The sequence below is a fragment of the Mustela nivalis genome, assembly GCF_964662115.1.
Source record: "Mustela nivalis genome assembly, chromosome: 15".
Taxonomy (NCBI): Eukaryota; Metazoa; Chordata; class Mammalia; order Carnivora; family Mustelidae; genus Mustela; species Mustela nivalis.
The window spans coordinates 25,543,695-25,565,698 of NC_139034.1; the positions used below are offsets into that span (position 1 = coordinate 25,543,695).

General features: G+C 35.7%; 1 protein-coding gene across 1 annotated transcript in view; it reads left to right on the forward strand.

Annotated features, from left to right (window-relative positions):
* Window positions 1–22,004, forward strand: part of LOC309849178 (phosphatidylinositol 3,4,5-trisphosphate 3-phosphatase TPTE2-like) — a 122,017-nt gene that overhangs the window by 83,258 nt on the left and 16,755 nt on the right. The window contains exons 21-24 of the mRNA XM_082701505.1: window positions 17,129–17,189; window positions 18,225–18,306; window positions 18,410–18,498; window positions 21,009–21,070. Of these exons, the coding sequence (XP_082557631.1) occupies window positions 17,129–17,189; window positions 18,225–18,306; window positions 18,410–18,498; window positions 21,009–21,070 (294 nt within the window). The remainder of the gene's footprint in view (window positions 1–17,128; window positions 17,190–18,224; window positions 18,307–18,409; window positions 18,499–21,008; window positions 21,071–22,004) is intronic.

Here is a 22,004-nt window from a genome sequence, read left to right on the forward strand (position 1 = left end):
ACAATTGTGTGTCTGTATAGCCATGTTTGTTTTTTCTACTCAGTGCAGTATTCAATATATTACATGAGACATTCAACACTTTACTACAAAATAGACTTCCTATCAGATGATTTTGTCCAACTATAGGATAATGTGTTTTTGAGCACAATTAAGGTAGACTAGGCTGCTTTGTTTTGTTGACAGTTTCCTTTGCTGTGCAGGAGACTTTTATCTTGATGAAGTCCCAAAAGTTCATTTTTGCTTTTGTTTCCCTTGACTTTGGAGATGTGTCTTGAAAGAAGTTGCTATGGATGATGTCGAAGAGGGTTACACTGCCTGTATTCTTCTCTAGGATTTTGATGGATCCCTGCCAATGTTGAAGTCTTTCATCCATTTAGAGTTTATCTTTGTGTATGGTATAAGACAATGGTTAAGTTTCATTCTTCTGTACATAGCTGTCCAAGTTTCCCAGCACCATTTATTGAAGAGACTGTCTTTTTTTCCACGGATATTTTTTCCTGCTTTGTTGAAGATTAGTTGACCATAGAGTTGAGGGTCCATATCTGGGCTCTCTACTCTGTTCCGTTGTTCTATGTGTCTGTTTTTGTGCCAGTCCCATGCTGTGTTGGTGATCACAGCTTTGTAATAAAGCTTGAAATCAGGCTATGTGATGCCCCTAGCTTCATTTTTCTTTTTCAACATTTCCTTGGTGGTTTGAGATCTTCTCTGGTTCCATACAAATTTTAGGATTGTTTGTCCCAGTACTTTGAAAAATACCTTTGGCATTTTGGCATTGGAGGTATAGATTGTTCTGGGCAGCCTAGATATTTTAACAATGTTTATTCTTCCAATCCATGAGCATGGAATGTTTTTCCATCTTTTGTGTCTTCTTCAATTTCTTTCATGAGTGTTCTGTAGTTCCTTGAGTACAGATCCTTTACCTCTTTGGTTAGGTTTATTCGCAGGTATCATATGGTTGTTGGTGCTATAGTAAATGGAATTGATTCTCTAATTTCCCTTTCTATATTTGCATTGTTAGTGTAGAAGAAAGCAACGGATTTCTGCACATTGATTTTGTATCCTGCCATATTACTGAATTTCTGTATGAATTCTAGTAATTTTGGAGTAGAGACTTTTGGGTTTTTCATGTCATCTATGAAGAGAGAGAGTTTGACGTCAGAAGATATTTGTAAATGACATTATAGATAAAGGACTGGTATCCAAGATGTATGAAGAACTTCTTAACCTCAACCCCCAAAAAACCAATTAAGTCAAAAAATGGGCAGAAGACATGAACAGATGCTTCTCCAAAGAAGACATACGAATGTCTAACAGACACATGAAAAAAAGTTCAATATCATTAGCCATCAAGGAAATTCAACTTAAAACCACATTGAGATACCTCCTTACACCAGATAGAATGGCAAAAATTGACAAGGCAGGAAACAACAACAGAGAAAGGGGAACCCTCTAATACTGTTGGTCGGAATGTAAGTTGGTACAGCCACATTGGAAAACAGTATGGAGGTTCCTTTATTAAAAATAGAGCTACCCTATGACCCAGCAGTTGTACTACTGGGCATTTACTCCAAAAATACTGATGTAGTGAAAAGAATGGGTACATGCACCCCAGTGTTCATAGCAGCAATATCCACAATAGCCAACCTATAAGGAGCTGAGATGCCCTTCAACAGATGAGTGGATAAAGAAGATGTGGCTCAAATATACAATGTAAAATTACTCGGCCATCAAAAAGGATGAATACCCATCATTTGCATCAACATGGTTGGAACTGGAGGGGATTACACTAAGTGAAATAAGTCAAGCAGAGAAAGACAATTATCATATGGTTTCACTTATATATGGAACATAAGGAATAGTGTGGAGGACATTAGGAGAAGGAAGGGAAAAATGAAGTGGGGGAAATCAGAGGGGGATATGAACCATAAGAGTCTATAGACTCCAGGAAACAAACTGAGGGTTTCAGAGGGGAGGGCGGGTGGGGGAATGGCTTAGACTGGTGATGGGTATTAAGGAGGGAATGTATTGCACCGAGCACTGCGTTATACACAAACAATGAACCACAGAACACTACATCAAAAAATAATGATGTACTGTATGGTGACTAACATAACATAAAAAAGAAAAGGTAGGCTAGGCTAAGTTATGATGTTGGGTAGGTTTCGTGTATTAAATGTATTTTTTACTTTTAATATCTTCAATCAAAAAGGGTTTATTGGGAACTAACCCCATCACAAGTCAAGGAATATATGTAGTCAGAAAGAAACTGCCTTGAGAGAGATGAACTCAGTGATTATCAATTGAAAAAAAAGTATCGATTTTATTCATCTCTTAGACAAACAGAAAAATAAAACATTTTCCCCCATGGAATAACATGTATATAATGATATAAATGTATATTATACATAATTTTATAATTTATAATGATATAAATGTATATTATACATAAATATAAAGTGTACAATAATATATATTAAATAATAGTCATAAATATATAATTTGATATTACTATAATAGGATAATATATTTCCCTCTTAGAGTAGTGCGTGTTTAAATATGTATCATATATTATGTAGTATGTAATTTATATGTAATTTACAATTACATGTAAATTATATGTAGTATATTCTATTTATAAATACATATTGCATTTATATTTATGTATATACTCATCTCCTAAAAACACAAAAATAACATTTTCCCCTTAGGATAATATACGTGTATTTATATGTAATACATGTTAAACTACACAATATAGGATATATAATTATGTATATAAAAATATGGAGTTATATACAATACATTTAGTATAAGTTATATAAATATACATTTCGTTTATGGACATATATAAATTAATCTTTTATAGAAGCAGGAAAACAAAACCTAGAAAAATAGATGTATATTTAGATATAGTTATATTTAACTATATTTTTATATTTATATATAAAAATAAAACATATATATATTAACATGTTCCTATAATCAAATTTAATATACACAGTATATATTTTATATAAGTACATATTTTTAGTTTATACATTATGTAATTATATTATAAATTCTATAAATTTATAAACTAGATAATTTATAATATATCATTGAGTTGTATATTATATATAATAGTTTTTATATAATCATATAACATGTTATATATTTTACATAAAACATATTATATTGAATGGTATATTATGTATATTATATATTACATGGCATATACTATATTACATATAAACACATATTATTCTAAGGGGATAAATTTTATATTTTCCTGTAAGAGATCAATATAGGTAATATGTATTTATAAGTAGTATGGAACTAACACAAAGACATATAATTCATATGGTAAAATGTTGAAACTGACCAAAATATGAAAACTGCTAAAGCTGTCAGAAAAAGACAAGACAAAAAGCTTTTGTGTATATCTATAAACTAAAGGTGACACTCTCCAAAGGTTTAAAAATTGTTATTGCTACTTCCATTTAAAAATTTGAATTATAGGGGTATCTGGGTGACTCAGTTGGTTAAGTGTCTTACTCTTGGTTTTGGCCCAGGTCATGATCTCAGGGTCCTGGGACTGAACCCTGGGTCAAACTCTGGGCTCATGGAGGAGCTGGCTTGAGGGTTCTTTCCATCTCCCTCTGCCCCTTCCACCACTCATGCATGTGCACACTCTTGCACTTTCTCCCTGTCTCAGATAAAAGCTTTTCTAAAAATAAAATAAAAAATTTAATTCTAAATTTAAAAAAAAACTATATACAAACCAAAATTTAACCGGAGGCCCCAGCCCCCTCCAAAAAAAAAAAAAATCAGTACTAAGCAAGACCCAGAACAGTTCATAATTTACAGTTCTGCATGAACAACTCTCTTAGGACTTATCCAATAACGTACTTTATTTTACAATCTGCTTATCTTGTAAAACTAATTTTGCCGACGTTATTTCATTAAAATTTCATACAGTGTAAAAGTAGAACTGTACGTAAATAATCCACCTAGAACTTCTGTAACATCGTCATTTTTTTCTGTAGATGATTCTGAGATTGTCTCATTTTACTGGTATTGGACCTTACTCATTCTTTTGTCTCCTGGCAGTTAGAACTACTGCTTCCAAGGCCTGTATTTTCACTGCCTTCAGGAAATAAATCTTTCTCAGCTTGAAACAGATGAGGTTCATCCATTTGATTATTTTTCCTCAGAAGTTTCATCTCTTCATTCATAGTTAAATTTTCCCAGTCAACATTGAGTATGATCTTTATTTCCTTTATCTGTTTGATCTTCTTTTTCTAGCTCCTTTAGATATAAGGTTAGATTGTGTATCTGAGACTTCTACTTGAGGTGGGCCTGTATTGCTCTAAACTTCCCTCTTAGAATAGCTTTTGGTGCACCCCAAAGATTTTGAACCATTGTGTTTCATTTTCACTTGATTTCCTCTTTGTCTTTTGTCTTTTGTCTTTGTTTTTGTCCCTTTGTCTTTTCCTTTTTATCTTTTGATTTCCTCTTTAATTTCTTGATTGACCTGTTCATTGTTTAGTAGCATGTTATTTAATCTCCATGTATTGGTGATCTTTCCAGATTTCTTCTTGTTGTTGATTCTTAGTTTCATAGCTGTAGTCAGAAAAGATGCCTGCTATGACTTGGATCTTTGTGAATTTGTTGAGACGTGTTTTGTGGTCTAATTTGTTCTGTGTTCTGGACAACATTCCATGTGTCCAGAATGTATATTCTGCTGCTTCAGGATGGAATGTTCTGAATGTATCTGTTAATTCAATATGGTCCCATGTGTTATTCAAAGCCATTGTTTCCTTGATGATTTTCTGTTTGGATGACCAGTCTATTGATGTAAGTGAGGCGTTAAAGTCCTCTACTACTATTGTATTACTCTCAGTTACTTCTTTTATGTTTGTTATTACATGCTTTATGTATTTAGGTATGTAAATATTTACAATTGTTATATCTTCCTGTTGTATTGTTTGATTTATGATTATATAGTGTTCTCTTTGTCTCTTGTTACAGTCTGTTTTAAACTCTATTTTGTTTGACATAAGTATTGCTATCCCGGCTTTCTTTTCACATCCATTTGCATGCATTCTCCATCTCTTAACTTTCAATGTGCATGTGTCTTTAGGTTTGCAATGAGGCAGCATATAGCTGGGTCTTGGTTATTTTTTCCCATTCCATCTCTTTATGTCTTTTGATTGGAGAATTTAGTCCATTTACATTCAAAGCAATTATCGATGGATATGTATTTGTCATTGTTACTTGTTTCATAGTTGTTTTGGTAGTTCTCTCTTTCTTTCCTGCAAAAGATGTAACATCTTCTGCATATAATAGACCATATTGAGCCAATGGTCATTTAAGTTTGAATTCATTCTTTACTCCTTTCCTCTCCACAATTTAGGTATGTGGTGTCATACTTTACTTTTACTTTCTAAGTATGCTCACTGTTTTTTATAGTTATACTTACTTTAACTGCTTTTGTGCTTCCCACTTTTCTTACTCCTGCTGATTTTTGAAATTCCATGTTTTAAGCCCCACTGGTTGTAAGAACTCACAAAATTAGGCCCTTCTGGTTTTCAAAGCCAAATGTAATGGGGATTCATCTTCCCTACATGGGGTCCCTGATGTGGAGGTTTGTTTTTCGCCCCTCACCATGCCTGCAGCACCCCTCCCTCTTGCAGACAGTTGTATGGTTCTCTTTAGCTCCAGACCATGTCTCTGTCCTTACTACCCTCTTTCAGTGCCCCTTCTCTACATTTAGCTGTGGAGTTTGTTCTGTCAGTCTCCGTGTCATTTTTTGGGTTATTTACACTGATGCATTTATTTAGTTTTATCTGTATGAGGCGATGAGCTGAAAGTCCTCCTATTCTACCATCTTCCCCAGGAGTCTTTGATATTATTTTAAATGGTATTTTAAAGTTTTGTTTTCTTATTGGCTGCTGTAATATCTATATATCTATAAATCTATATCTATATATCTATATATATCTATATAGATATAGATATCCAGTACACTTCATAAATTCATACATTCAGCAGACACACAAGAAGATACTCAACATCATCCATGACCAAGGAAAATGCAAATCAAAACCACAATAATACCTCACACCTCTCAGAATGGCTAAAATCAACAACACAAGAAACAACAGGTGTTCGTGAAGATGTTGCAAAAAGGAACCCTGTGCACTGCTGGTGGGAATGCAAACTGGTTGCAACCACTGTTGAAAAGAGTGTGGAAGTTTCTCCAAAACAAAAAATAGACATATTCTGTGATCCAGGTATTTACCCAAAGAAAACAAAAGACACTAATTCAAAATGATACATCTAGGTTCATCCATGTTGTTGCAAACGGCAGGATCTCATCTTTTTTATGGCTCAATAATGTTCTTTGTGTATATATACCACCTCTTCTTTAGCCATCCATTTTGATGGACACTTGGGTTGTTTCCATATCTTGGCTTTTGTAAATATTGATGCAGTAATGGTGTACCATAGAGGTACAGATACCTTTGTGAATGAGTATTTCTGTTTTCTTTAGGTAACCCAATAGTGAAATTACTGGATCATATGGTAATTCTATTTTTATTTTTTTTCAAGAACCTCTGTACTGTTTTCCACAGTGGGTGTACCAGTTTGCATTCTTACCACCAGTGCACAAGGGTTTCTTTTTCTCAATACCATCACCAACACTTATTTCTTATCTTTGATTTTAGCCATTCTGATAGGTATAAAGTGATAGCTGATTGTGATTTTGATTTGCATTTCCTTTTCCTCTTTTCATGTCTGTGTTGGCCATCTCTATATCTTCTTTGAAAAAAATGTCAATTCAGATGAAAAAGTCTATTCAGGTTTTCTTCCCATTCTTAATTGAATCATATTTTGGGGGGTGTTGACTTGTATAAGTCCTTTATATATTTTGAGTATTAACTCCTTATCAGATATATCATTTGCAAATATCTTCTTCCATTCAGAAGGTGGATTTTTAGTTGTGTTGGTGGTTTCCTTCACCATACAAAAACTTATCTGGAATAGTCCTAATAGTTTATATTTACTTTTGTTTCCGTTGACTGAGGACACATATCTAGAAAGATGTTGCAATGGCTGATGTCAAACAGTTTTCTGCCTATATTTTCTTCAAGACGTTTTATAGTTTCACCTCTCACATTTAGGTCTTTAATCCAGTGTATTTATTTTTGTAGCAAAAAGGAACAAAATGATCATTCTTTTGCATTCTTTTAGCTGTCCAGTTTTCTCACCACCACTTATTAAGAGACTATCTTTTCCCCTAGTGTACATACAGTCTTGTCTCCTTTGTCCTAGATTAATTTTCCCTATTAGTGTCGGCTTATTTCTGGGCTCTCTAATCTGTTCAGTATGTCCATTTTTGTACCAGTACCATACCATTTTGATTACTATAGCTTTATAATATATCTCATAATCTGGTTTGTCTTCAAATTCTTTCATCAGCATTTTATAGTTTTCAGAGCACAGATCTTCCACCTCTTTTGTTAAGTTTATTTCTAGGTTATTTTATTCTTTTTGGTGCAATTGTAAATCAAATTGTTTTCTCTTTCTGCTACTTCATCATTAATGTACAAAAAAAAAACAATTTCTGTGCATTAATTTTGTGTCCTGAAACTTTACTGAATTCATGTATTCTAATTGTTTTTTTATTAGGGTTTTAGGTTTTTCTCTGTATAATATCATGTAATCTGCAAATAGTGACAGTAACTTCTTCCTTACCTAATTGGATGCTTTTTTTTTTTTTTCTTGTCTGATTGCTGTGGTTAGAGCTTCCAGGAGTATGCTGAATAAAAGTGGTTAAGAGTGGGCATCCTTGTCTTGTTTCTGATCTTAGAGGGAAAACTCTCAATTTTTCACCATTGAGTATGACATCAGCTGTGAGTTTGTCATATATGACCTTCACTGTGTTGAGGTATGTTCTTTCTAAACCCATTTTTTGGAGAGTTTTATCATAAATGGATGTTGAATTTTGTCACATGCTTTTCTGCATCTGTTGAGATGATTGCATGATTTTTATACTTCATTTTGTTGACTCGGGGGATTGATTTGCAAATATTGAGCCTTTCTTATGAACCTGGAATAAATCCCACTTGATCATGGTGAATGTTCCTTTTAATATATTGTTAAATATGATTTGCTAATATTTTGTTGAGAATTTTTGCTTCTGTGTTCTTCAGTGATAATGTTTTATAGTTTTGTTTTGTTTTGTTTTGTTTTGTAGTGTGTTTGTCTGTTTTGGTATCAGGGTAATGCTGGCCTCATTAGGCTGTACTTCAAAGCTATACTTTCTTTGCTATTGTTTTGGAATAGATTGAAGACAATAGGTATTAACTCTTTTTTAAATATTTGGTAAATTCACCTATGATCTGTCTGATCCTGGAATTTGTTGGGAGTTTTTTGATTAGGAATTCAATTCTGTCAGCAATAATTTGTTTTTCAAATTTGTATGTCTTCCTGATTCAGTTTAGGATGACTGTATGTTTCAAGCAGTTCATCTATTTTTATCTAGGTTATCTGATTTTTTGACATATATTTTTTTTCTGGTACACTCTTATACTCTTTCGTACCTCTATGGTGTTCTTTGTTAACTTTTCTGTCTCTGGTTTCATTCAGTTCCTTTTGTTTTCTTCTCCTTATCAGTCTGCTAAAGATTTATTGAATTTTTTATGTTTTGAAAGAATTGGTTCTTTATTTCATTGGTCTTTTCTTTTTTCTTTTTTTTTTTAAAGATTTTATTTATTTGACAGAGAGAAATCACAAATAGATGGAGAGGCAGGCAGAGAGAGAGAGAGAGAGGGAAGCAGGCTCCCCACGGAGCAGAGAGCCCGACGCGGGACTCAATCCCAGGACCCCGAGATCATGACCTGAGCCGAAGGCAGCGGCTTAACCCACTGAGTCACCCAGGCGCCCCTCATTAGTCTTTTCTATTCTTAAAGACTCTATTTCATTCATTTATGCTTGATTTTTATTAAATCTTTCCATCTACTAATTTTGGGCTTTACTTTTTTTTCTAGTTTTTTTAGGTTTTTAGATGGAGGTTTTTCTTCTATCTTTGGGTTGGCTGGTATCTCTATAAATATCCCTTTTAGGACTGTTTTCTCTGGGTCTCAAAGATTTAGACTATTGTGTTTTCATTTTCATTTGTCTCCATATATTTTTTAATTTGCTCTTCATTTTCTTTGTTGACTCATTTGTTGCTTGGTAGCATGTTGTTTAATTTCCACCTGTTTGGTTTTCCAATTTTTTTTTCTGTAATTGGTTTCTATTTCACCCCATTGTGATTAGAAAATATACACGATATGATTCAATCTTTTTAAATGTATTGAGACTTGTTCTTTGGCCTACCGTGTGATATATCCTGGAAAACATTCTGTGTGCATATAAAAAGATTTTGTATTCTGTTGTTTTTGTGTGTCAAAACAACATAATATTTATCTGTTAGTTCCATCTAACCTACTGTATTGTTTAAAGACACACTTTCCTTATTGATATTCTGCCTGTATGATATATCTATTTAAAAAGTGCTGTGTTGGGGCGCCTGGGTGGCTCAGTGGGTTAAAGCCTCTGCCTTCGACTCGGTCACGGTCCCAGGGTCCTGGGATCCAGCCCTGCGTTGGGCTCTCTGCTCAGCAGGGAGCCTGCTTCCTCCTCTCTCTCTGCCTGCCTCTCTGCCTAGTTGTGATCTCTGTCTGTCAAATAAATAAATAAATAAATCTAAAAAAAAAGTGTTGTGTTAAATTCCCCTACTCTTATTGTATTACTCTTTCTCCCTTTATGGGTATTAATATTTACTTTAAATATTTAGGTGTGCCATTGTTGGGTACATAGATATTTATAATTGTTGTATCATCTTGTTCAATTGATTCTTTATCATTATGCAAGGCCCTACTTATTCTCTTGTAAGTCTTAAAGTTCTGCTTTTTGTGATATAAATATTGTCACCTTGGGGTTTTTTTCCACTCCCTTTTGCATGAAATATCTTTTCCATCCATTCACTTTCAGCCTGAGTGTGTCCTTATATCTGAAATGAGTGTCTTGTAGGCAATGTGTAGTTGTGTTTTGTTTTTTGTCCACTAGGCCACCCTATGCCTTTTGATTGGAGTGTTGAGGGCACTTATATTTAAGTAATTATTTTCAGTGTGTACTTACTGTCATTTTGATTATTTTCTGGTTGTTTTTGTGGTTCTTCTCTGTTACTTCTTGTTCTCTTTACTTAAGATTATAAATTTCTGTAGTGTTATTCTTGACTTTCCTTCTCTTTTTTGTGTATCTTTTATAAGTTTTGTGTTGGTGTTTACCATGAGGTTTATATGCGACATTCTATGTATACATCATTCTATATTAAGTTGATGGTCATTTAAGTTCAAGTACATTATAAAAAACTTTTTAAATCCTTCCTCCGGTTTTGTGTTTATGTTGTCATATTTTACATCTTTTTATAATTTTCTTACTTCTAATTAAGGCCTTTTCTCTTCCACTTTAAAAGGTTCCTTGAACATTTCTTTTAAGCCTGGTTGGGTGGTGATGAACTCCTTTAGCTTTTGCTTGTCTAGGGAACTCCATCTCTCTCTCTCAATTCTAAATAAAAACCTTGCTGGGTAGTTTACTTGGTTGCAGGTTTTTTCCTTTCAGCACTTTGAATATGTCATGCCTATCTCCTCTGGGCTGCAAAGTTCCTGCTGAAAATTCACCTGATAGCCTTATGGGGTTTCCCTTTTTGTAACTTTTTGCTTCGCTTTGACTGCCTTTAAAATTCTCTTTATCATTAACATTTGACATTTTAATTATTCTGTGCTATGGTGTGGCCCTCATTGGGTTCATCTTGCTTGGAATTCTATGGTTCCTGAACCTGGATGTTACTTCCTTCCCCAGGTTAGGGGCGTTTTCAGCTATTATTTCTTCAAATATATTTTCTACTCCTTTCTCTTCTCCTTCTGGGGCCCCAATAATGCAAATTCTTACTTATTTGATGTTGTCCAAGAGATCCCTTAACCTATGCTAATTTTTAAAAATTCTTTTTTTGTTTTTGCTATTCAGCTATCTTCTAGATCACTTATGTGTTCTGCATTTGCTAACTTATTGTTGATGCCATCTAGTAGTTTTTCATTTCAGTTATTACATTCTTCAACTCTGATTTGTTCTTTTTGTTTTCTATCTCTTTGTGGAAGTTATCCCTGAGTATTTCACTTTTTTCTCTAGACCAGTGAGCACCTTTATGATCATAACTTTAAACTTTTTATCAGGCAAATTGATTAGCTCTGTTTTGTTTTGTTCTATTATTTGAACCATATTCCTTTGCCTCCCAATTTTTCTTGATTTTTTGTATTTGCTACTATGATTAGAAAAGCTTCTTATCCAAAACTTGAAGGAATGGTCTTGTGTATGGTTGTCCCTTGTGTACACTTGTGTTCCTAGTAACTTTGAGGGGCTGGCTAGAATTGTGGCTTGTGTGATCTGTGGGTACTGGGGCACTCCATGGGAAGGCTGCCCTGGTGGGATGGCCATAACTGAAGTGTGTCTGAGTCAGGTCATTCCTGGAGCTGTCTACATAGAGAGAGCACCCTGGTAGCACAGCTGAAGGTGAAGTGGCTATAAGCAGAGGGTCCTAGGGCTCTACACACTGAGAGGACCCTTACAAATTGGTTGAAGTGGGTGAAAGCTATGTGTCCCAAGGCTCTCCATGCAGATACAGCTGAGGTGGAGCACAAGCTTAGGGAGGTCCTGGTGCACCCTGCACAAGTGGCACCCCAGCAGGACAGCTGTTGAAGTAGGTGTCAGTGAGGGTGCCTCAGGCTCTCCACACACAACTACTCCCTGGCAGAACTATTGAAGCTGAGGTGGGTGTAGGCCAGGGTGTCTCAAGGTGCTTACTGCAAAGGGCTCCTTGGCAAGTTAGCTGGAGCCAATGCAACTGTGAACCAGGTGGTCCCAGCACATTCTCTGCAGTAAGTGCCCTAGCAAGCTATCTGAAGCCAATGCAGTGGGGGCCTACAATGTTTCAGGGTGCTTTGCATGCATATGACTTTGATACAATGGCTGGAGGTGTAGTGGGTGCCTAGCAGGAGTGTCCCAGTGTGTGTCATACTAGGGCCATTTTGATAGAATGGCTGGGGCTCATGTGGGCTAGGGGCCCAGGGCTCACTGGGGCTCTATACCAGCTTGGATGTGTAAACTGTGCTTCTATCTACACTATCTAGGTAGAAGGGGAGCATGAACTGTGACACTCAACAACCTGTCCAATCTCGAGGGATTTCTAGGAGCTTCCCTAGCATTTGGTGGAGTTCTAGGGCTACATTTTTTTTTTTAAATCCTAGTTGCCCTTTTCAACCATGGCTTATTTTCTTGCCCTAAGGCAGATGAATCTCTAACTGAACCCTCAGTATTGTCCCTCCCCTCTATGGTTCACAGTGTCAGAGGTGGGACTTTCCTTCATTGCTTTGCCTCCCTCTCTCTTGCAGTTCTCTATGTAGCTTCTTTATCTTATGTAATGCAGAATCTGTTCAGTCATCCTTCAGTTCTTCAGGAGGAACTATTCTATTAATATTTGTAGATTTGGTGTGGCCATGGAGAAGGTGAAGTCAGGGTCTTCCTACATCACCACTGTGGAATGGAATCTCAGTTTTCCTTATCAGCTGCTCTATAATGACCTTACCTCGCTGCTCTCTAATGACCATATGGCCATCCCACCATATACCTGGGGTATGTGGGGTAACTCCTATCTGTTCCATATGTTTTCATCCTTTATTAGGCTAGCCTGGGTATGTTCTTATGTAACGGCAAAAAGGCAAGAGCCAGAGTGGTATCTTATAAAGGTTTTTGAAGTTACTTGCTTTATGTCATTCTGTTGACCAAATAAATTCATATGATATAGTCCAATAGGGGAGGATTAAGTATTTGAATCTTTCATGAAATCACTTAAGGCAGGGAAGCTTTTCTATACATGCAAAAAATTAAAAACAATAACTAGTCCATAGTCATAGTCTTGGGACTTGGGCAGTCAAAATCAATTTACAAATGTTCAAAAAGGTCTTAAGGAGAGTGTGAACCACATCTTATCTAGGTTATGTTATTTGTAAGTAAGACATGATTCTACTACTCCCTTGACCAATTTTGAAAAATTTTCCAAACTGCTGTTTAATGTGGAAACTACTTTATTCATTCCATAATGGGAATAGTTTGAAGTAATTTGACCAGAACCATTGGATGGATTATGGCACTTTAGGGTAGCCATCTTCAAATTGCCAGAATCCATCTCTAGGGATAGAGCATCCTTTGACAATATTACTTTTCAGTAGGTTGGGCTGAGAGCTGTGAGTTAATTACAACTTGTTTAAATGGATTCATTTTTCTTTGTAGATTTAGTGGTGATAAATATAAATTTAGTAACACTTAATATTGGCTAGGGTATTAAAAAGCCACAAACTTCATTAAGTATGTAAAGTCAAAGCAAAGACATTACTCTTGGCTTCTAGAGTTTTCTCTAGACCATTGAGATTTTTTTTTTCAGTTCTTAACACTTATCTCCTTGGGTTATTGACAAAGTTCTAATAAACCATGATCTTTTTACCATTTTTAATAGACATAATAGAAGAGGTGATAAATCATCAGTTTTCATAAAACTCGTGAATCATGAACCACCCCCCAAATCATATCTACTGTCCATACGAATATTTACCTTCCTCTTTTGCTGAGTGTAGGCTTATGTCTGAGCTATTAGTTCAGGTACCTGGGCTGACTGAAAATGAGGCAGTGGAGCTATGCTGGTGCTTACATGTTCAATGATAACAACGTGTAATGGACAGAGCATGTCTTTGTTGTTTTTAGGATGAAAGCCATCTACAAACTAACAAGTTGGACTAGAGGGTGTGAGATTCAGATATCGGCATGATTAATTTCTGAGAGAATGCAAAATGGTCATGTAGTTCCCCTTCACTCTTAAGAGGGAATAAATGTGCAGGATTAGACTTTGAACAATGGATAGTAATATGTAGAGCAATGGACAGTAACATGCAGAGCAAACAGTAAGATTTCATATGCAGTAAATTTGCTAATATAAATGTCAAGTGTTTCTGAGAAGTAGCAAGATTGGACATATGTGGGAATAAGGAAGCAAGCACTATGGTGGAAGTGTCAAGTGTGGCCAGTGCTGCCATGGCATTCAGGCAAAGAGGTTGCACTTTCATCTCCAGATCATGGAATGTGCTAAGATAGACAGTCGCTTCCAGTGTAAACTCTTCTGGTTAGTTAATATTTTGTGAACACAGAGAAAGGGTTGGCCTATTTAGGACAAAGTTGGAGGTTATTGCAAAAAGGGTTTCAAAGAGTAGACAGCATTTTTCACTTTCCCAAGAGTTTCTGGAATTGTAAACTTAAGGCTATTGAAAAAAAGGAGATCTACATTACCTACATTGCTAAAAATCTTCTTAGTTATCTTTTAGTTTTTGACCTTGGTACAATTATATATTCTTTATTCTGGTTGAGGACAAAAACTATACATCTAGTCCCCCAAAATGTGGTTTCTTGGCAGAGTTGAACTGTCTTTTTAGATGCTTTTTGTCTCTGTTGAGCTAGTTAGTTTAAGAGGTATTTATAGTCTTCAGGAAAACTATTTAGATCAGAAAAAATAGCAGCAAGTTATCTTTGTATTGAGTCAAGGATGGACTCTTGGAGAAAATTCAGAACTTGAGATCATTTTTTAAAAACGTATAGAGAAATATGAGGTGATTTTTTAAAAATCCCTAAAACTTAGCCATCCAAATATTTTTTAAAGCTTTTTATTTATGTATTTGACAGAGAGAGAGAGATATCACAAGTAGGCAGAAAGGCAGGCAGAGGGGGAGGGAGATGCAGGTTTCCTGCTGAGCAGGAAGCCTGATGCGGGGCTCAATCCCAGGACCCTGAAATCATGACCTGAGCTGAAGGCAGAGGCTTAACCCACTGAGCCACCCAGACGGCCCCCAGGTTTTTCATTTTCTTTTTTTTTTTTTTTATTAAAAAAGCAAATGCTGAATGTCCGTAAGTGTGGTATACTAAGGAAGACTGCACAGAATTTAAATACTGTGAAATGTTTGCTTATTGAGAGAATGAAGGGCAAAACGGTATTCTAATGGTTGTGTGGTATTTCATTAGTGTTATAATCATGCTTGAATGTTGGATAGTTAGGTGTCATTAACATTAATAATGCGGCTGGTGGTGTGTATTATGGAGGGCATGTAGTGCATGGAGCACTGGTTGTGGTGCATAAACAATGAATTCTGGAACACTGAAAAGAAATTTTAAAAAAACATTAATAATGCAGCATCAGAGGCACAAAGGTTTAAAGGCATAAAGCCTTTTCTCATAGGTTCCTAGGAATTAAATACCCTGGTAATGGAGTATGAGTATTTTGGGGATTCTCAATATATATTACCAAATCCAAGGGATTATGTTAACAATAAATCAAAATCTTTATTTTCATGCCATCTTTGCGAACATTGGATTTTCCCATTTGAAAAGGAAAGGGCTAATTTAATGGGTGAAAATGGGATTTTATTGTTGTTTAGACTTCTCTGTTGGTGAGGTGAACACTTATCTATATAGTTTGTTATGCAGTTAAATTTTCTCTTTAATGAATTTATTTATGTCCTAGGCCCATTTATCTATAAGTTGAGGGAGTATTATTTAAATTGTTTTGGGTTACTAGTTTATACTAGTATAACTAGTTTATAGTTAATATTAGACATAGTTCCCATTCACTCCATTTTACTGAAAATGAATCTTGTTTATTGCACTGTGGCATTTTTTAATGGAAATCTCCAATTTTTAAAGTCGAACCTAAATCTGTTGATCTTCCATTGATTCAATATTTTGTTTTTCTTGATCTAAAGAATTGATTAATATGCACTCGAACTTCCTAGAGATATTTGTGGGTTTTTAAAAATCTCTGATTCTTTACTCCATCTGGATTTCATTTTAGTGTAAAGGATCTCATGAAATCTTGATGCCTATGAGTCTATTCCCCCATTCCAGCATTTTACAGACTCAGAGTATTTATCTTTTTTATTTACTATTTCCTACTGACAATTTAACCACTTGATCATTTTGATGTTTTTTCTTTTTCTCAATATGAAGCTAGTAAACATTGGTCAGGGTAGTATACTCATCAATTTTTAAGCCTTTTTACAGTCATTTTGTTGTACAGAGACACATGGTCTGTGTGTGTTTCAAATGGATAAATTTGGTAGAAATACTGTATTTGTATGTGATAGTAACTGTACTTTAGGTCACTATTTCTTATTTGAAAAGTTATGCATATATGCATATTTGTGTGTGTGCGTGTGTGTGTGTATATATATGCACATACACGCATATGTATTCATTTTAGAAAGTATGCAAAGGTGATCCAAAGTCTCCATATTGCCACCACTTAATTAAAATTTAATATAATGTGTTTTTTTTATCATGCATGTATAGACACACAATCATACCACACATTTTTGCATTATTTATTCATTTAAATAGTGCATAGGTTGATGGTAATATCCAGATCATGATCTAAAAAAACTATCTATTTGGGCACCTGGGTAGCTCAGTTAGTTTAGCCTGTGATTCTTGGTTCTGGCTCAGGTCATGATCTCAGGGTTGTGAGATGGAGGCCCACATCAGGCTCCATGCTAAGTGGGGAGTCTGCTAAAGATTCTCTCTCCCCCCCTTCCTCTTACTCATGTTCTCTCTCTCTTTTTTCTAAAATAAATCAATCTTTTTAAAAAATTTTAAAAAATAACCTATCTATTCAAAAATAGATCTAGATAAGAATCATATATTACTACGAAATCATAATTTTCACCTACTTATGTAAGGCTAGCTAAATGTCTCTGGTAGCTTTAAGCAATGTGTATTTGTAGTAGACGTTATTCAGGTAGTCATGCACAACATTGTGGACTATTTGAAAACCATCAGAGGATAAGCTAGGACTTGGAATGTAGGTACTCTATTCCCTCAATCTCCCCTAAAATGCTAAGTGAAGGACAAGTAAATAAAAGGTAATGACCATTCTGGCTTACTCCTAAGGAATAGCTTATATTGATGCCATATGGATTTATGTATGATATGTGTCTATTTTTTCTAGGAAGTTGTGCGGTTCTTAGATACCAAACATCGAGACCACTATCAAATCTACAATCTATGCAGTATGTACATGGCCAGATATTTTGCTACTATTGATATGAAACAGATCACTACATATAAGATGATTCAGTCTTCACATTTCATTTAATCATAAGTATTTGGTGGGTGATGGGAAGTGAGTTTAAAAATCTCCATCTTGCATTGGTTCTGTTTTGTAGGGGAAAAAATATCTCAATAGTATAAATGCCCTGTCGGGGAGACAGGAAGCTTAAGTTGAGGCAGAGCCATTTTGGGTAGAATCTGCTCTAGTAGTGTTAGGTTTAGGGAAATACTTCTGTTTTCCCTGCTGGCTTGTGTTTTGAAGACAGACAATTCAAAAAATACATTTCCTAATTCACTAGGAGTGGGGTGTGAGGAGAGCAAAACCCAAATATGAAAAAAATCCAAATAGTCAATAAACAAGGGAAAATATGCTCAAAAGCAAAACCTGTAGAAAAGAGATTATATCCCCACTTAGTATTCTGTCTTGTTTTTTCCTCTTCCTGTATATTAAACAGACATTTTCAGGAGGCAAGCATTCTGGTTGGCCACATTTACTTCTGCTCTGTGGTAATATGTGGTAATATGATGAGTAACCTACTATAAAATTAAAAGTAAGGCCTGTTAAGTCCAAATAAGTTGGGTTACTCAAGATGGACAAACCACTGCTATCTCTGTTTTTCAGACCCTTAATATTCTTAAAAGCAACAAGAGCCAGTAAGAAAGCTCCTTTTAATGCTGGTTAAGGGGGATGCCTGGGTGGCTCAGTTGGTTAAGCATCTGCCTTTTGCTCAGGTCATGATCCCAGAGTCCTGGGATCAAGTCCCAAATCTGGCTCCCTGCTCAATGAGGAGCCTGTTTCTCTCTCTCCCTCTGCTACTCCCCCTGCTTGTGCGCGCTCTCTCTCTCTCTCTCTCTGACAAATAAATAAATAAAACCTTTAAAAAAAAGTTAAGGTGGATAAGGCATTTATAATAAAAAGTAGAACTTCTTCATAACTTGATCATTTACTGTGTTTATTAGGCATATGTATCTGACCTATGTATTATTTATTTTAGGTGAAAGAGCTTATAACCCTAAGTACTTCCATGACAGGGTCCAGCGAATCAAGATTGATGATCACAATGTCCCCAGTCTAAGGTAAATTTCATGCCAAGATGGTTGTCAAAAGAAAGCTAAATATATTGGACTTGATTTTTTGGATGAATTTTAATTCAACTAAAAATTTTACATTTGAAATCAGTGAGATGGTGTCATTCGCCAAGGAAGTGAATGAGTGGATGTCTCAAGATGACAAAAACATCATAGTGATTCACTGTAAGGGAGGCAAAGGTAAAAATATTTTTTAATTTTTCTTTTTCTAAATAAATATTAATACATTAAAGTACAAGAAGAAGGTACATACTGTTATTAGTATTAATAGTTGTTAAAATTTGGGAAGGGGGGTCGCCTAGGTGGCGCAATGGTTAAGCAGTGACTCCTGGTTTCAGCTAAGGTCCTGATCTCAGGGTGGGGAGATCCAGTCCTTCACCAGGCTCTGCACTCAGCACAGAGTCTGCTTAAGTTTCTCTCTTTCCCGGCCCTTCTGCTCCCCACCCTGCTCTCTCTCTTTCTCTCAAATCTCTCAAATAAATGAATACATTTTTTTAAAAAATAGTGAACATTTTTTGATGTTTGCTTCAAAACTAAAGGAAGAGAAGGAAAGGAAGTGGGGGGTGGAAGGTGACTACTAAAGGGAAGAAAATAGGAATAACAAAACTAAGAAAGATTGAGCATATTTTTTCTTATTTATTGACTACTTGAATTTCTTCATTTTTGATTTGCAAAAATATGTATGAAAGTAAAAATGTTTAATTTTAAAAACTGTCAGAGCACATTTAAAAAAAAATTTAAGAAATATATAATGTGTTTTTATCCCTGGGGGTACAGGTCTGTGACTCACCAGGTTTACACATTTCACAGCACTCACCATAGCACATACCCTCCCCAATGTCCATAACCCCACCACCCTATCCCATTCCCACTTCCCTCAGAAACCCTCAGTCTGTTTTTTGAGATTGAGTCTTTTAAGGTTTGTCTCCTTCCCGATCCCATCTTCTTTCATTTTTTCTTTTCCTATCCCCCCAAACTCCCCATGTTGCATCTCCACTTCCTCATATCAGGGAGATCATATGAGAGTTGTCTTTCTCCGACTGACTCACTTCGCTAAGCATAATACCCTCTAGCTCCATCCATGTCATCACAAATAGCAAGATTTCATTTCTTTTGATGGCTGCATAGTATTCCATTGTATATATATATACCACATCTTCTTTATCCATTCATCTGTTGGTAGACATCTTGGTTCTCTCCACAGTTTGGCAACTGTGACCATTGCTGCTATGAACATTGGGGTACAGATGGCCCTTCTTTTCTCTCCATCTGTATCTTTGGGGTAAATACCCCATAGTGCAATTGCAGGTCATAGGGTAGCTCTATTTTTGATTTCTTAAGGAATCTCCACACTGTTTTGCAAATGCTTATGTTGTAAATTAAGATAAATGACTGAAGGTAAGTATGTATCTTTTTATGCTTCCCTGCATTGACTTCACTTGATTGCATGATAGGATATGTACTGTGTCTGTGACTGTACACAGCCACAAGAACATGGAATCTGCAAAAGTGTTTTTCAGATGGGAAAATACCAGTTATAGAGACCCAGTGATGGCCTCCAGACAGAACTGAAATGTTAACAGTCTTTACCACTAAGAGCAGGGTTGGTAATAGTCAGGAATTCCTTTAGTAAGAAGCCTTTATATCACAGCATGAGGTGGTAAAAAGTCTTTTTTGGAAGTGCTTGGCTTAGAATGTTTTCCAAACTATGGGTTGTAAAATAAGTTTGGATGTTCATTGAAAAAAAAAAAAGAATAGGAAGTAATATATATCTAAAGTTAAAAGGGTAAGCTTGAAATTACACAAAGTAAGTTCAGCATACACTGGCTAAGACAAAAGCTACAGATAAGTGTAGAAATAAAAGACACACTGTATTTTTTAAATCAAATTTTGTATAGCAGTGCAAAAATATAATTTAGAGTAAAACAAAAATTTTGAGGATGAAATAACATGAAATCAAGGGTTTGCTTTAAAATGCTATAGGGAGTGCCTGGGTCACTCAGTTGGTTCAGGGTCATGAGTTCAAGCCCTCCATTGGGCTCTGTTCTGGGTGTGGATCATACTTACAAAAAGTTTAAAAAATGAAATTCTGTGGAAGAAGAGAGGAAGAAAAACATGGAAGGAAGGAAGAGGAGTGAAACGAGGACAACAATATAATATACTCTGGGAAACAGATATTATGGGGTTTGTTATACTCTTCTGTTTACTTTCATGTATGTTTCATAACACACTTAAAGACTCAAAAATAGAAGGAAAAAATGGGTGTTATAAATGCTATGTCATGTTCTGGGTTCTGATCATGTTTTATCTTTTATAGGTATTTTTATTTATGTTAGTTGGAAAAACAGGGTATGTAATTAGTTCTTAACTGGTAAGTAGCTCTTTAGCTCTAGGGTCCTAGATGAGACCTCAATGGCTCTGCCCCCGTTACTGCAGTCCCCAGCAGCAGTGATTAGAGAACAGCATACACGTGCGCACGTGCCTTTTGGCACACAGGACAGAATTCTAGATACAACCTCAGAGCAATGAAACAGCTTTGGCTATTCCTGAATTGAAATCTTTTGAATAAGCCCTTTCAGAGGGAAAGAAAATCGATCCCAAATAAGCTCTTTGAATATTTCGGACAGCATCTTTATACCAAATACTGCCATGAACAGGTTGTTCATGGACTAACTTCTTTTCTTTTGCAGGACGAACTGGAACGATGATTTGTGCCTACCTTATTGCCAGTGGAATATTTACAACTGCAGAGGTAGGAAAGCTGTTACCACAGATGATCTTGTGCTGATTGAATCTGATAGTTCTGAAACCTCACTGGTAGGATGTTAAGATGGTTCTTTGAGTCGTGGTACTTAATGAAGTTGTGATTAGAGATCCACTTATTAGAAAGCCTCGTTTTGATTTGTCCTTGTTTATTTTTTTTTCCAAAATTTTCTTTACATTCTAGTTAGTTAATATACCATATTTCCTAGTTTAATTTTCACTGGTTAGTAACTGACCTCTTAGGTGCCTCTTAGTCTGGGCCAGGGCTAGGGTGAGGTCAGTGAGAAACTCCCCTCAGGCACAAAATTTAAGGGAATGCCAAAATTTTCAGTAATTAAGAGAAATAATCGAATGCAGTATGTTTAAAATTAAGATTAATGAAAAAAATCCATGATGTCTACAATAATACCAACATTTTAAATAAAGGTAGGGTCTATTAGGGACAGGATTAAAGGGGGGGTTGTAAAGTCAAGCTGTCCAAGTGTAAAACAACTCCACAGTCATAATGCTTCCTACAGCTCAGTTGCTCCCAGCCCCATTCTTATACCCCCAGTTAGGGGACGGTCTCCTTCCTCACAAGAATAATATCAAGATTGGTTTGGTAGGTTCTCCAAAGGATGTCCAACATACCTAGAAGCACTAGGTAGGTGAAAGGTACATTTTCCAACGCAGAACAAAATCTCTCCTTGATGTTATTAACCTTTCATAGTCAATATCTATGGGATCTATTGGAGGCTGGGCCCTCTGAAAATTTCTGCAGAGACAGGGTGAGCTATTTCCTGTTCTTAAAGTGGGGTTCTCAGTCTTATTACTGCCATGATTGTGCTGAGAAGTTCCCACTGAATGGACATGGCCAGCAGTCTGAGAGGAGAAACTTTGGGTTGTCTCCATTGTCCCACCCTCTGGTGCCACCATCTGCTTTA